At 48.5% G+C, this 16,050-nt stretch overlaps 1 protein-coding gene across 2 annotated transcripts in view; it reads right to left on the bottom strand.

The window, feature by feature from the left end:
* Positions 1-13,898: 13,898 nt before the first annotated feature.
* The window catches only part of STK32B (serine/threonine kinase 32B), a gene marked incomplete at both ends in the record, with an annotated part of 391,796 nt that continues 389,644 nt past the window's right edge, over positions 13,899-16,050 (bottom strand). For both annotated transcript variants that reach the window (XM_080698041.1, XM_080698042.1), the window contains one exon: positions 13,899-14,037. In XM_080698041.1, the coding sequence (XP_080554167.1) occupies positions 13,899-14,037 (139 nt within the window). The remainder of the gene's footprint in view (positions 14,038-16,050) is intronic.

Here is a 16,050-nt window from a genome sequence, read left to right as displayed (position 1 = left end):
TCTCTCTCAGGGAAAATGCCAGACGTGGTGATGCACACTTGTAATCCCTGCGCTTGGGAGGCAGAGACAGGAGTATCGAGCTGGTTCGAAGCCAGGCTGGCTTAAGAGACTTTTTCCAAATAAAAATATAAAATAGGTCTGGGAGTGTAGCCCAGAGGTAGAAGGGTTACCAGGAACCCCAGTACCAAAAAAAAGAAAATACTGTTATTAATGATTCTGGTCTAATGAAGAAAAACTGCTAAAAGGGTGGTGTATGTCTTACTCGGGATAAATGCTACTACATATTAATAAATCCAGTGACAATCTACCTCCTATCTCGAAGGGCTCCAAGGGCCAGCAGCTCCTAGGCTCCTACCCTTCGGGGAAAAGGCCAGTAGCTGGTGGGCTCCTGCCCAACCTGGGACCCGCTCTCACGATTTGCCTTTTCTTTAATAGCTCCTCATCTGTTAAAGTCTGCTCAAACTCACATTACCAAGCTGTCCAGGGTAACCTCCGACTCCTGCTACAGCCATACTTTCACTTGCCCACTTCCAGAGGACCCAAACTCTCCCAACCAAGGGGCCCCCCATGACACCCCCTGACAGCAGGAAGTAGCTTAGACTCGGTCTCCACCCATTATCACCAAAAGGCTGGGATGATAAGTTGGGTCCCTCCCCCGTGTGATCTCCCTGCAGGAACAGGAGGTGGAACCCCAGAAGTCAGAAGTGGAGATATCACGAAACACCCATGTGCCTCGAGACTCCAAACATTGTGAGACTACATATGTCACGAGAGAATCGGCAGGCCTATAAAACAGCGGTGCCTCTGATCCACCACGTGACTCAGGACTATGTGCAACTCTCCAGACGCGTGGCCCGCCAGTCGCCATGGCTGGCTGACTCTCCGGAGAGGCCGGGTCAGAATAAAGCAGCGGTCTCTGATTAAAAAAAAAAAAAAAGGCAACAGCAGTAACAGGAACAGGAGCATCTTAGCAGCAGCAGCAGCAACAACAATAGCACCAGATGCAGCATTGACTACAATAGAAACTGCAGCAGCAGTAGCAACAGCAAAACAGCAACATCAGTATCATTAGCAGCAGCACCACCAGTAGCAACAACAGCATCATTAGCAGCTGCATTGATAGCAACAACAGCAGCAGCAGCAGCTTCAGCAACAATGGCAGCATCAACTGCAATAGTGGCAGCAGCCTCAATGTAAGCAACAGTGAAGACAACAAGAGCAACAGCAACACACACAGCAGCACTAACAGCTGCCTCGGCGCCATCAACAGCAATGACCACAACATGAGCTGGTGCTTATGGGGTTTCTTTTGGCCTGGGCTCCCGTTAAAGAGCTCAGCATACATGATCTTATTTAGCCCTCTCAGGACTGATCTACAAAGGTGTAATAGGGAGAGACTGTCAATAAAGTTGTGTGATATTTATAGTTCAATTAAAAATAAGTCAGCTAGACGGACATGCCTGTAATCTCAATACTTGGAGGAAAAGACAGGAAGATCTCAGGTTTAAGGAAAGTCTCAGCAAAGTAACAAGGCCCTCAGCAACTGCTGAGACCCTGTTTCAAAATAAAAATAAAAAGCTGGGCATGGTGGCGCATGCTTGTAATCCCAGCATTCGCGAGGCTTAGACCTGGAGGATCGTGGTTCGCGGACAGCCTCAGTTACTTAGTGAGGCCCTCTGCAACTCAGTGAGACTCGGTTTCAAAATAAAGAATAAAAAATAGGGCAGGGGGTGTAGCTCGGAGGTTGAATGTCCCTGGGTTCCATCCCAGACCTGCAAAAATAAATAAATAAATAATAAATAAAATAAATAAATAAATAAAATAAAAATAAAAATAGGGCTGGGCCTGTATTTCAGAGGTAGATTGGCCCTGGGTTCTATCCCCATATCACATCAGGGTAGGGGGGCAAGGGAGAAGAAGGAGGTGGAAGGGAGGAGAAGTCAAAGGAATCCAGGTTCTTTTATTACCTCAGCTACAAGCAAATTCTTTAATATCTTTGTACTTCAATGTTCAATGGGAATAAGTTGTGCGAACCCTAGATCTGCTGTGGAGACAGCGAGGTGATGCTGTGGGGACTGGCATGCTCCCACGGGCCCCCGGGCAGGCTGGCGTCTTGTTGAAGCAGACCCAGGAGGAGCTGCTCCCAGGCCCGCCCCACCCCTCTCTCGGGTCCTGCCTTCTGTGGTTGTTGGCTCTCGGTGGGAGCTGTCGGCAGCTCTGGGAAGGTGAAGAGACTGCCTTTCATCCCAGGCTTGTCATCTTCAGCTTCTGCTGCTACTCAGCTCTGTTTTCTCAGGCAAGATGAAAAACAAAACAAAACAAAAAAAGCTCTTCACAAACACAAACACATCCAAAGCAATGCCACTTCTTCATGGCGATTCTCAAGAGACCCACTTCCTAGAGGAACACAGAGGGAATCGGCCCGTGGTCCAGCCGGGATGGCCACCTTCGATGTTATGTGGCTTTCTGTGTGTTCCATTCCAGGAGAGCTGGCACAGAGGCAGGGCTGCCACGGTGATGCTGCCATGAGATGTGGGCTTCTGATGCTCTGTATGGGAAGGCAGTGTAATGCCTTTGAGAAGCGGGGCGCGGCGTGGGTCCTGGGTGTATTAGTTTATATTCTGTTGCTAATTGCACAATCGCACAGACTGGGTGCATTTTAAGGAAACAAGATTTATGTTGGGTCATGGAAGGGGAGGTCCAAGGTCATGGAGATGTATCTGGTAATGACCTCTTTGCTGGCAGGAGAATCACACAGGTTCGAAGCCAGCCTCAGCTACTGAGTGAGGCTCTCAGCAAATTAGTGAGACCCTGTTTCCAAATAAAGTATAAAATGCATCTGGGAGGATAACTCAGAGGTAGAAAAGACCCTGGATTCCAACCCCAATACCGCTAAAAAAATAAAATTAAAATATATATATATCTTTCTGATATGCATGTATATATGTGTATGTATATATAAATATATATTTTATTTTTTGCTGGTCAAAATAACGTTTGTTGAGAGTTTATAAAAGTTTCAGGCCCATCACTCATTATTGGCAATGCAATTTAACTTATTAAGGTTTGAGAAAACTTCCATCAAGTTGCTTTTGAGTATAGCCAGTAACATTTGGGGAATTTCAAACATCACACCCACTTTTATTGGTGCTTTGTGACTGAACCACAGGCAGGACTCGCACCCGCGCTCCTGCCCGCTCCCGCGCCTCCCCTCCTCTCTGTACACATGGTTGAGGTTGGAGTCGATAACCTCAGGCGTGAAATTATCTGAGCTGCCTACCCCTCGAGTCTCCCTCGCCCCTCTCCACCGCCCTCCCAGTCTCCTTCCTCTAGTCTGCTGGGTCTCTTCTAATTTACCTGTAAAATCTTCTATTTCCCAATTTCTCTCTCGCTTCCACATAAAAGAGAACACAGGACCCTTCACTTTCCGAGCTGCCTCCTCGTCTCACTCAGCACAATGTTCTCCAGCTCCATCATCTCCTGTGAGTGACATAATCTGGTTCCTCACGGCTGAGGAACATTGGAAGCACACACCTATTTTCTTTATCCATTCCTCTCTTGGGAGGCACCTAGGCTGGCTCCATAGTTTGGCTACTGTGAATTGTGCTGCCATAAACATGCATAAGCACATATTCCTACAGTGTCCTGACTCCAGTTCCTTTGGAAAGCTACCCAGGAGTGGCAGAACTGGGTCAAGAATTCTCAGCGTCTGCACAGCTCAGGGCCCAGGTTGCTGGGCCTCTGTTACCCGACATTGGCCAGTCTTTGGCCAGGGCTCAGGAGAGTGGGAAGGGCAGCAGGTGAGTCCCGAGGCGCTTCCAGCTCTGCAGGGCCAGCCCTACGGCTGGGGCAGACCTGTGAGTTTGCAGGGGAAACGCTTAGCCTTCCTTGATGCAGTCAGGTGGGTGAGCACTAGACACAGGTGGACGGGGGTGTAGGGCCAGAGCCCAGCTGGCAGCAGTTGTGGCTCATTCTCCCTGCAGTGCACATCCCAGCTGTGTGTGGAGGGGCACAGGGGTGCAAGCCTGGCGTTCCTAGGTCTCTCCTGTAGTCCTCTTTTGTAATTATAAGAGCATTGCAGTGCAAAGTATGATAAAAACGAGAGTCCTGAATGGATGCAAAGTCCCCCAGCGCCTCCATCTCCTCCAGACAAGTTCCCCAGCAGAAACAATGTTCATCCACTTCTTATATCACCCAATCTTACACACTCCTGTCAGTGTGCTTTTAGAATTAGGTATGCATGTATCTATGAATATATTCACCTATTCTTTGACTGGAAAATAAAGGATGTAGTGAGCTCATTCTGTGATCCCTCCCCGCCTCCCCTCTGCTGTGTCCTTAGTTCTCTTGACTTGGTCTCCTCTGTGGATTGATTGGAGGTAGACTGACTATAAATAGAACGCAATATAAGCTTCAGGCTTCTCACTTTCTCAGGTTCCTTCCAAGGCCCTGGACCTGATTTTGAACATGCCATATGTACTCCAGCTCTTTAAAGAGGCTTCCCAAGATTGTAAAAAGCCAAGCCCTTGTAATCTGGATCTCTACCCTTCACTTCATAAAGTCAATTGAGCACCGCTCACGAGATGCAATCAGCACGGTACAGTAAGGATGATGGTTGGGCACCAGTTCTTCTTCACTTGAAAGTGGCTTATGGGCTCCCGTGCAAGAAACAAATTGCCTGGCACCTGGCCAGATCTCTCTGCCTCTCACTCCCATCTCCTGCCGCCTATCTGCAGCATCACAATCACTTCCTCTTTATGAAAGACAAGGAAAACATCTGTGCTTTGTCCATGGCTAGATTCGGAAAGTCTTAAGGCAACAAAGGTTTTTGCTATATTCTGCTTCTGTTAACACAACTTTCCTGCAGAGCCACCTAGCTCAGTGAGACCTGCGGAGAGACAGCCTCAGAGTGGGAGGGTTGTGTCTCAGTCAACCAAACAGTTGACCACCACCACTTACCAGAAGGAGACTGATTTGCTCACAGTTCCGGAGAGCTCAGGGGTTCTATCCATGTGAGGCCAGGGTACATCAGTGGAGATCAAGGCTGAGAGGGAGAGAGCAAGGGCTTTGCTCTCACAGCATGGGGGCGGAAGCAAGAGCTGGTGAAGGGGGTTGCACATTTCCTAGCCCTAAGGCCACACCCCCAGTGACTCACCCCCTCCAGCTGTCTAGGTTACCACCCAGTAAATCCATGGATTTATTCACTGGTAAAGTGAGAACCCTAAGTATATCAACTCTGTACATCAATACATAAGCTCTTTCCGTGGACATCCTGTAACTAAACCATAACAGGTGGTCAGGCCCTGCAGTACCTGCAATGCTTTCACAAGTCATCTGTATCCTCATGCCTCAGTTTCCCCTTTCTGAAATGGGGCTCCTGACGGCATGTCTCTCATGGGGCGGGACACTTTCACATGTGTTAGTGTCCTTCTCATGTGCAGTAAGCACTCAATACACCTCATGCTATGTTAAAATTATGGGCCTTCTTGGCTGGTTCCACAGTTTGGCTATGGTGAATTGTGCAGCTATGAACATAGATACACATGCATTCGTTTGGTAGATTGGTTTCCTTTCCTTTTGGGTAGGAAGTGGTATTGCTGGATCGAATGGTAGATTTGTTCCCATTCTTCTGAGGATTCTCCATACTGTTTTCCAAAGTGGTTGCACTAATTTACAATCCCAGAGGAATGGATTACAAAACTGTAGGATATGTACACAATGAAATTTTACTCAGCCATAAAAAAAAATACAATTGCGGTATTTTCAGGGAAATGGATGGATCTTGAGGACATTATGCTAAGTGAGATTAGTCAGTCACAAAAAGTAAGGAATCGGATGCTTTCCCTAAAATGTGAAAGCTCGGGTCAATGGGGTCATAGGAGGAACTCCAGGTGAAAAAAGAGATCCTGTAGAGGAGCAAATAAGACAACCTAACTGAGGGGATGGGAGGTGGGGAGAGGGAAACGCTTGAAAGTGCATGATGCACTTATTCATATCGAAGTCAACCACTAAACCATGCATGGGAGGGAGGGGTGGAGAGGGAGTGAGGTGGGGACTGGCTGGGTGATGTGTGCATTTATGTCTACACAAGTTTTTACCCCATTATGATGTATAAATCAAATGTACCAATAAAAAATTAAAATCTAAAAAAAAAAGAAAAAAGTTATGGACCTTCTGTGGATCAGCTTCCCCATCAGACTTTGCTCACAGTGTCTTTACTGGCAGTTCTAGATTTCTCATTATTCTCCCTGGGATTTTTTATTCAGGCAACAATTTTAAGTTTCTGGGAACTCTTTCCTATTCTTCTAGGTTTTTCACCGTCGCTTGTTCTTTGTTTTATGGCTGCAATATCTTCTCCAATCTCTTTGAGAACATGGAGTTCATCCTTTGAAGCTCTGTTCTCTTTCCAGAGCCTCCTTTGGGGAGAGCTTTTTTTCCCCATCTGAGCCCCTTCTTCCATGCTATTGATTTTCCTCAATATCTGCTTATCCTGGCCTCCTCTTTGAGTTTATCAATAAAGACCAAGCCGCTGAGCACAGGAGGCTTCATTTCTGCCATGTTTCTGTGACTGGTCTCTTAGCTTCCTCCATGATTGAAGGTTGGCTGTGTCTTTTGCTCCCATGGACAGTGTCTGCCAGCCACTGGGCTTGGAGTCCGTGTGTGCAGACAGATAGGATGGTGTCCCTCCACCCAAACGCAAGCTCTGCCACTGGCTCCAGCCAGGAGGCTTGCCTTGCCGTGTATACCTCTGATGGTAGAAAGTAGGACTCTAATTTTGGTCCTGGAAATAGGAAGCGTCTGTGGGGTGAGGTAGAAGGAGAGTTGAGGTGGGCTGATTGATGCTTAGCTCTTTTGTAGACACCTATTTTTAAATCTTCTTATTTTGCAATAATTTTAGACTTGTCAAAGAGCTTCAGAGATTACAGAAAATAAGTTCCTAAATACCATTTGCTCACTTTCCCCCAGTGCAAACATCCTACATTAACCATGGTGTGCTTGTCAAAGCTGGGGTATTTGCATTCGTAGATAACTATTAACGAGAGACTTTGTACACATCTCACAAGCTCTTTCACTAACATCTTTCCCTGTTCTGTAATCTACCTCAGTCTTCAAGTCTCAGTTCGCTCAGTCATCGTGTTTCTTTAGTCTCTTGTACTTGGTAACAATTTATCAATGTTTTTTAATCTTTCACAACCATGACACTCTTGGTAATCAGTAGTTAGTGGAGTGTTTGTTGACTGAGGTTTTCCTTGTGTTTCCTTCTTTCCTTCCTTCCTTCCTTCCTTCCTTCCTTCTTTCCTTCCTTCCTTCCTTCTTTCCTTCCTTCCCTTCCTCCCGCCCTCCCTCCATAATGGGGATTGAACCTAGGGATGTTCTCCTCTTAGCTACACTCCCAGCCCTATTTTATTTTGAAACAAGGTCTCACTAAGTTATTGTATGGCATCCTTGAACCTGCAACTTTCCTATCTCAGCCTTCGAAGAACTGGGATTACAGGTGTGTGCCACCATGTCCAGCTCATATTTCCTTAGTACTAGACAGGATAGATGAATGTCTGGGAAATCTGACACAGAAATGAAGTGCCCTTCCCATCTCAGGGCTGCATGAGGCAACAGGGTAGCTCCCCACAGAGGCCACCCTGCCGTGGCCTGGGCGCTGGCCACTGCCCAGACCTCAGCAGCACCAGAGCCCTCCAAGACATGGGACTGATTCTTCTAGAGAAAAGAGACCCTGTGCACCATGAAATCCTGTGCATGGTCTCAATGACTGGTGAACTGGTAAGGGTCAAGGAATCCCAAGGAAGGAATCATCTAGAAGGCAAGTGAGTAAGTCTTTGGATTCCTTGGTTTTGGTTTCTCTGATACAGTAGGACTCTTAGGCCGCCTAGTAATTACCAGAAAATGAGAATTTCTGCACATTTTCATCTGCCATCTGTAATAAACTCTTGCCCAATTCTCCCATGATGAAAGAGGAATTTGTTTTCTGCCTGGTTAGGACCTGAGCTATTAATAGGGCTACTGCTCTAACAAGCTAGGCTGCTGTACTCGGCACCAATGTGTTTGCTGGTGTCAGCGTTCTTAGTGGTTGTAATGGCGCCCATGGCTCTTTTCCTCAATTCAAATAGATATGTTGAATCAAGAAATTAAAACTAATAGCTTGGTTGCAGCTTAAAGAGATCTTTATTACAAAGTCAGTAGGAAATAGAAAAGGAAGAAGTTCAGTGTGCCTGGAAGATATGCTTGAGAGCCCAAAATGGAACTCTGTCCCCCTCTACAACCGTGGCCCTTAAATACAGTTTTCTTATGGGTATGTTCTTATCAGCATTACCAAGACAACAGACTAGTAATTTATTACTTAAGCAGGTGATGCTTTCTTGTCTCCAGACAGTGTACTTGACTAAGTACAGTGGTTAATAATCTTTTTCTGTCTCTGTTGTGCCAGGTTGGATTGGCGCCTATCAATTAAGTGACACATGGCGTTTACATTTCACATACCAAACCAGATCACAAAGAAAAGAGGGAGACAGAGGCACGGATTTCAGCCAGTGCAGCTGTGTATAATCTCTAAGAGAAAATCATGAGACACTCACTACCTGTATGGCTTTAAGACGTGCCAGGCAAGCCAGGTGTGGTGGTGCACACTTATAATCCCTGCGCTTGGGAGGCTGAGAGAGGAGGATCACACAGGTTCGAAGCCAGCCTCAGCTACTTAGTGAGGCTCTCAGCAACTTAGTGAGGCCGTGTTTCCAAATAAAATATAAAATAGGTCTGGGGAGTATAGCCCGGAGGTAGAAAGCCCCTGGGTTCCACCCCGGTACCACCAAAAAAAAAAAAAGTGCCAGGCAGATTCACTGTGATCTTAGGGCTTTTAATTGCTTCTATATATTTTTAGAGCTAAAGGCTTTATTTGCTTCTATGTAGTTTTAAGGCTAAATTAGGCTTTATTTTCCCCCATATCTCACTATGGGTTAAATAAGGCAGAGGAGAGGGGAGGGGGAGTTCTGAAGTATAACAGGCAAAGCTGCATTTTTTTTTCTGCCTAACTGCCTTTTATGTTTTTATTGGAAATCAATATCAGAGCAATTTCCCAATACTGGCACAAGAGTGAAATGTTGAGAAGGATGGAGGAGCTAACTAAGGCTTGGATTCTCTGTTTCTTGCTTCAACTTAACCTCCTAGCAGAACTCTATGTTGGGGCTTTAATCTTGACATAGTCATTCCAATTCCTGATTTGCTATTGTTTTTTAGCTCCCTTGAGAACCCAGTGTGGTGGTGACCCCAAGGCTCTGGTCACGTCTTTTCTAACGCCCCTCTGTGCGTGTACAGGGCGTGTTCCAGGGAAAATGGGCAATGGGCATTGGCAGGCATGATTCTAGCTTCTCAGGATTTGCCAGAACCCCATTGGAGAACTTTCCAATCTCACCTTTGATTGTTCAGAATTGACTAAAGATATGGAAGGCAGCTTAGTCTGTTCAGGATTCTATAACAGATTCCCACAGACCTTGTGGTTTATAAACAACAGAAATGTACATCTCTCAGTTCTGGAGGCTGGAGTCCAATACCAAGGCTGACTGGGTGTCTGGAGAGGGCTACTTCCTGGTTCATATATGGTATTTCTAACGTGTGTCCTCACATGTTGGAAGGGGCCAATGACCTCCTTCTGGCATCTTTCATAATGGCATAAATCCCATTCACTGGGGCTCTACCCTCATGGCCTAATCCTCTCATAAAGGCTCTACTTTTCAATGCCAGAACCCTGGTAGGGAGGATCTCAACATGTGAATTCTATGGGGACACATTCGTACCATAGCTACTGTGAAATGAATTCCTACTAAGAAAATACCATTGAATGAAGCCCAGAATAAAGTTTTACCGCCGGGCGTGGTGGCGCACGCTTGTAATACCCGCGCTTGGGAGGCGGAGACAGGAGGATCGCGCAGGTTCGAAGTCAGCCGCGCTGGCTTAAGAGACCCTGTTTCCAAAAATAAAAAATAGGTCTGGGAGTGTAGCCCGGAGGTAGAAGGGCTTCCAGGAACCCCAGTACTACCAAAAAAAAAAAAAAGAATAAAGTTTTACCACTAGATTCTTATCACTGAGGTGATGCAGGGGTGGCGGCTGCATGTATGTGAAATAGTCATGTGGAACATGTCACTCTTTCTGCAGAGTGGAAGGAGAAAGTTGGGGTGGAGTGCAGGAAAGAAATGAAGAACAGAGATGCAGAGAGGGAAATCCACTAGTCGTTTGTCTGTGATTACTCAGGAAAAATCAGCTGCTTATTCTTTGGAATAGTCAGTAATTGAACAGGGAGAGATCCTTTGTACCTTGATTTTATGTTCCAGGTCAGAAGTAGGAATGGGCCAGCCAGCCAGGGGTTCATGGGAGAGGCACTGAGCATGGGCCGAGGAGTCAAAGTGACAGGTGTTTGCTGAGCAAGGCCCTAGTTGTAGGCTGAGGTGGGAGTGTCTGAAGCTTTTCCATCCACTGAGAACCGGCCCAAGGCAGCTCGATGCTGGGACAGCTGTGCTGGCCTCTGATGGAGCCACAGCTGGTGCAGGGGAGGAGCCACGTGACCATGGACAGAGCAAGGTGAGAAAAGAAATGGGGTAAAATTGCCAGAGCAAAGAGCTGTGCTGAGGGCTGCTGGGCAGACCTGCCAGAGAGGGAGGATACGGGAAGCAGCTGACTTTTCAGTAAGTCAAGCCAGGAGAGGGTGTTGATGAGTCTCCACCGTTTGGAGAAAACCCAACATCAAACCAGTAGGAAAAAAACACACCATGGATTTTTTTTCTGTACATTCTTCCCCAAGGGAACCACATAGACTGAACTGCCAAACTCTGAGACTCACTGTTTTTGCAGGTCTGAGACTTGCTGTTTCCCCTATGAATAGGCTGTACCTTTATAAGTAAATAATAATAATAATAATAATAATAATAATAATAATAATTAATAATAATAATAACAATAATGTAAGTTGTCATCAGGTTGGGGAAAGCCTTGAATTGCCAAGCTAAGTTTGATTTCATCTGCAGGCACAGCAAACACATCATGAATGTGTTATCCCCACCTTCTACAGGTTGGGCATTGAATGTCCCCAAAGGCCCGCAAGTGGAGGTGTGGTCCCCAGCGGGGTGCTACTGGGAGGTGGGGCTTGGTGGGAGAAAGCGAGGTCATGGGGGGCTTGTAGGGTTGGTAGTGGTAAGGGATAAAGTGTAGCAAGTCGGTGTAAGGGCTGGGGTGGCCATTTTCTCTGACGTCTAGTTCAAGACTGATCAGGGATTCCAAGAAGTTTTGAAAATGAACCAATCAGGGACCAGATCTAAGCAGCCATCAGGGGAGTGGCCACACTATGTAAACTAGCCTTCTGAGAGCCAAGCAAGCGGAGTCCAGCAGAGACTCATGCAAGCAGAGTAGCAACTATGAGCAGGAAGGGAGCCGCTGCGGTGGTGGCAGGGCTGCCCCAGAGAGGGGCCAGTCCCCACGCTGACCTTCAAAGCCACCTCTCCGTGAGTGTCAGGTCCAAATGAGTGTTCTCGCCTCCCTCAAGTAGCAGCGGAAAGCTTGAAGAGCTGTTGGTCCAGCAAAGCCGAGTCGCAGCAGGAGTGATTTGACCGGGCCTTTTCTGCAACAGTGGCAGCCCAGGCCCAATGTGAGCACCGGGCATGGGGATCCTTTCAAAACCCCTTCCTCGTGCAGGAGCCTTGTTACCTTTTGCTGTCTCCTATTAAATACTGCACCCTGATTCCTGTGTCTCCTAAGCTCAATTCTTTTGGTGCTTAGAGACAAGAACTGGGCTAGGCTGGGGGTTTGGGGTTGAGTTCTCCTTGCCCCGACCCAACCCGCAGTGGTTCCTGTTTCAGTAGGACTCAGCCCCTTCTGGTTGGAGTTGCAGGCAGTTTTGCTCCACTCTGTGTTCCCCCCTCATGATGATCTGCCTCTCTGCAGGCCTGAAAGCAATGGGCCCGTCAAGCTGAGGGCTGGGACCTCTAAAATCACCAGTGAAAGCAAACCTGTTTCCTTCATAAGTTGATTCTCTCGGGTGTTTTGTTGTAGTGACAAGGCTCATCAAACCCCAGCCCACCCCACTGATTAGGTTTGAGCACCTTAACACCCAGAGGCACAGGCTCCATCCCACCCAGCCTTGAATCAAGAACAAAGCCATAAGAAGGAACGTCCAAGAAACAGTTTATTCTCAATAAGGGACGCAGACCAACAGAGCAGGAAATCCAGTGTCCAGGGCTGCTGTGCCTCTGGCTCAGAGCAGCCTGCTATTTCCTGAAGGGGACAGGACAGGGCTGATGGGGACTGAACACAGAAAGGTGAGCAGGACACTCCGACAGACATGGGCGACGCAATCTCAGATGGCCGCGGTTCAGAAAAACAGTGACTCTTTAAATGAAAATATAAAACCTCGTCGTACACTGAAATGTCTCTTCAGAATACTGAGAGATGACTCCGACAGCCCGAAGACAGATTTGTCATGTAAAGAGTGAAAAAATGGGAATTGGTTAAAAAAAAAGTCACAACACGGCTGATCTTAGCAGGGTCAGCAGGACAACATCGCCTCCAGAGATAGAAGTGAGGAGGGCCTTGGACCCTGGGGAGGCTTGGCCCGCAGGACACCCTGCCAAGCCTGCGAGACAGGAAACTATCTCCAAATGATGCAGAAGATGACCGTGGAGGGTCACCCGCTGTGCTGGGTGTGTGACACACAGGCGCTGAGGGAACTGACAGCCCACGGGGTCGCCTTGTTCTCATTTAATAAGGAGGCGGCTGACACCTGAGGGATCACATGACTTGCCTGAGTCTTCCGATTGGTCACCAACCGACCACAAAGCCCAAGCTTTCTCTGCGAAGCCCCAGCGTCTCCCAGTTCAAGGGCAAGATGCTCCCTGACCCAATGGACCCACTAAGTGAGCCCACTTTCTGTCTACAATGCTTTCTAAATACCCATGCCTTGAAATGTGTTAGCAAGAAGCTGTCCCGCCAATTCCAGCCGGGTGCCTTCGTAGGACGATGCTCACTAGCCTGTTTCCTTCCTGGAAAGGAAAACCTGGCAGAGTAACAGGGATGTGGAGGCCTGCTGCAGGGCTTGGGGGGCTTGGGCGACACTGGGATTAACCAATGGCCAGGGACCTGACTCTCATCTGAATGGACACCGTGCAGACTCCAGCACTGGGGGGAAGGAGGGGAACAGGTTGGAGGCGGAGACCACTGACACTAAAAGCTGGGGACGGTCTTCCATGAACCATGGGACACGTGAACCTGAAGCATCGAGACCTTGGGGACCCGACGGCTCTGCACGTGGCTACACCTATTTTAGAAGGTCAGGAAGTCTTTGGTTGGCAGAGACTGCACATAAAGACTCTAGGATGGCTCCAGGATTTGGGAGCAGTCTTTCTTTAGGAGGGACAAACATCAGACATTTATACTACCCCCAAGGCTGCAGTTTTCAAAAATACCATCTAACAAGCCAAGGTGGGCTGACTGCAAAGTCGTGATGGTCTAATTGCTTTGGGGGTGGGTGGAAAAACACCTCAAATATTAAGATTATACTTTGCACGTGCAAACAATTCTATGAGTGCCCAAGGTATTGCACGTGTGCTATCCAATCAGATTCTCACAATAGTCTTGTAACTGGAGGAGGGTCAGAGAGCTATTCAATCCCTTTGGCAGATGCAGATAACTGAGGCACAGAGAGGGTGTGAGTTGTCCCAGGCCACACAGCAAATCAGTCAGAAGATGGGACCAGAACCCAGACTTCCAAGCTCCGAGTCCAGGGCTCCTTCTGCATCTGATGTTTTCGGGGACAGACAGGGACTGTCATAGCACAGACAGGGGCTGTGGATGGGCAGGGTGGTCATGAGTGTCGGCCCGTCCGTCGGGCAGCTGCAGGCGAAGGCCTAGCTGCTGCAGCCCCGGGGGCAGGCGTGGGAGAGGATATTGTTGTTACACCCATCCTGGAGCTTGCTCTGGGCCTGGCTGGCCACTCTGCCTTCGGGGTCCAGGATCTGGCCGCCCTGTCCCTGATGCCTTCTGAGCCTGCAAACAAATACAGTAGACCTGGGTTAGCCCTGGGGATCTGGGTGTGGCCACAGGTTCAGGAGACACCCTGCACACCACAGCTTTAGTTCCACCTCCTCTCCCTGGGGGAGGTCGCCACTGAGGGGTCTGCACTGCACACTCAGAGAGTTATTTAATATACCACGTCTCAGACTCTCTGTCTCCAAAATGGAGAGACTATTTCCTATCTCCTGGGTCCTTGTGAAGTTCACAGGAGACTGTATATGTAATCCACCCAGGTTCACGGTCAGCAGAGGAGGTCGATGGGCCCATGCGTCATTCATGCACTGTGCTGGTATGGAATGCCTACTGGTCCTGGTTTGAGCTTAGGATGTTCCTGCGAAGCTCAGATGCTGAAAGTACATCCAGCAAGGTTGAGAGCTGGGGTGTGGCTGGAGGCGGTTCACTGGGGGAGTGGCCTTGAGGACTCTATGTGTCTCTTGCGCACTCTCCCTCTCTCCCTCCCTGTCCCTCTCTCCCTCTCTCTTCTTCTGGCAGCCATTAGCTGAGAGCAGTTCTTCCTCCACCAAGCGGTTCCACCATGAAGTCTGCCTTGAAGTCAGCTGCCTATGGACTGACCTCTAAAACCATCAGCCAAATAAACCTTTGCCCTCTACGTTGTTCTTGTTGGGGATTTTGATCGCAACGATGAATTAATACATCATCGATTGCGAGCATTACATGCGCATACAAGCAGAACAGCCACAGTCTGTCCTCACAGAGCTCACTGTCTAAAGGGAAGATGGGCACTGGGCAGACCATCCCGCAAGTAACTATCCAGACAGCTGGACACTTGGACTGATAAAATACCCCGCTGCAGAGGAAACGCTGCATTTCTTAGCAGAGGGCCAGCTGACCCCGTCTGTGTGCTGCAAGATGACCTTCCCCTTGATCTTCAAGTTCAGGGTCATCTGCCACAGCACAGGTATCACTGCCTGTGGATGCCGCAGGCTGGAGATGGAGCTGAGCCACTTAAGGGGCTGTGAGGACGTTTAGACCAGGGGAAAACTCAGCAGAAACTCTGGCTCTCAACACTTCTTACTTGGGCTGCGGGTCAACTCATCCAGCTGCTGCTTCTCCTCCTCCTTCCTCCTCCTCCTCCTCCTCCCTCCTCCTCTTCCTCCTCCTCCTCCTCCTCCTCCTCCTCCTCCTCCTCCATCTTCTTCTTCTTCTTCTTCTTCTTCTTCTTCTTCTTCTTCTTCTTCTTCTTCTTCTTCTTCTCCTCCTTTCTCCTCCTCCTCCTCCTCCTCCTCCTCCTCCTCCCTCCTCCTCTTCCTCCTTCCTCCTCCTCCTCCTCCTCCTCCTCCTCCTTCTTCTCCTCCTCCTCCTCCTCCTCCCTCCTCCTCTTCCCTTCTTCTTCTTCTTCTTCTTCTTCTTCTTCTTCTTCTTCTTCTTCTTCTTCTTCTTCTTCTCCTCCTCCTCCTCCTCCTCCTCCTCCTCCTCCTCCTCCTCCCCCCCCCTCTCGTGGTTCTGGGGATGGAACCCAGGGGCATTCTACTTCTGAGCTACACTCCCAGCTCTGATTTTTATTCTTTATTTTGCAAGAGGGTCTCACTGAGTTGCAGAGGGCTCACTAAGTAACCGATGCTGGCAGAGAACCAGGATCCTCCTGTCCCAGCCTCCCAAATGCTGGGGTTACAAGCGTGAGCCACGACGCCCAGCTCGTCCGGCATCTTGGAGCCTCTCATTCCTTCCTTGTCTAAATGTGGCAGTTAGCACCATTCACTTTTCAGGAGGCTAAGAGAGAAGGAGTGTGAACTCTATAGTAGGGCTGGGAGGAACAGTACTGACTACCCAGTCTGCCTTGCTCCGGAAGACACGGGTTTCAGCGGACACTGGCATGGTTTTACACTAATATGTTCCATCAGACAGCACAGAGCAGGTGGCCAGCGGCTGTCGTCCCTTCCTACCCAGTGAGCATCTGTGAGTAATGTCACTTGCTGGACACCGTGGGTGGTCCCAAGAGCAAAACACAGCCCGCGCCTCGCTGGT

This window comes from Muscardinus avellanarius (assembly GCF_963383645.1).
Source record: "Muscardinus avellanarius genome assembly, chromosome: 6".
Taxonomy (NCBI): Eukaryota; Metazoa; Chordata; class Mammalia; order Rodentia; family Gliridae; genus Muscardinus; species Muscardinus avellanarius.
The sequence above is the reverse complement of the archived record's forward strand: the minus strand, read 5'-3'. Positions and strand labels throughout refer to the sequence as shown.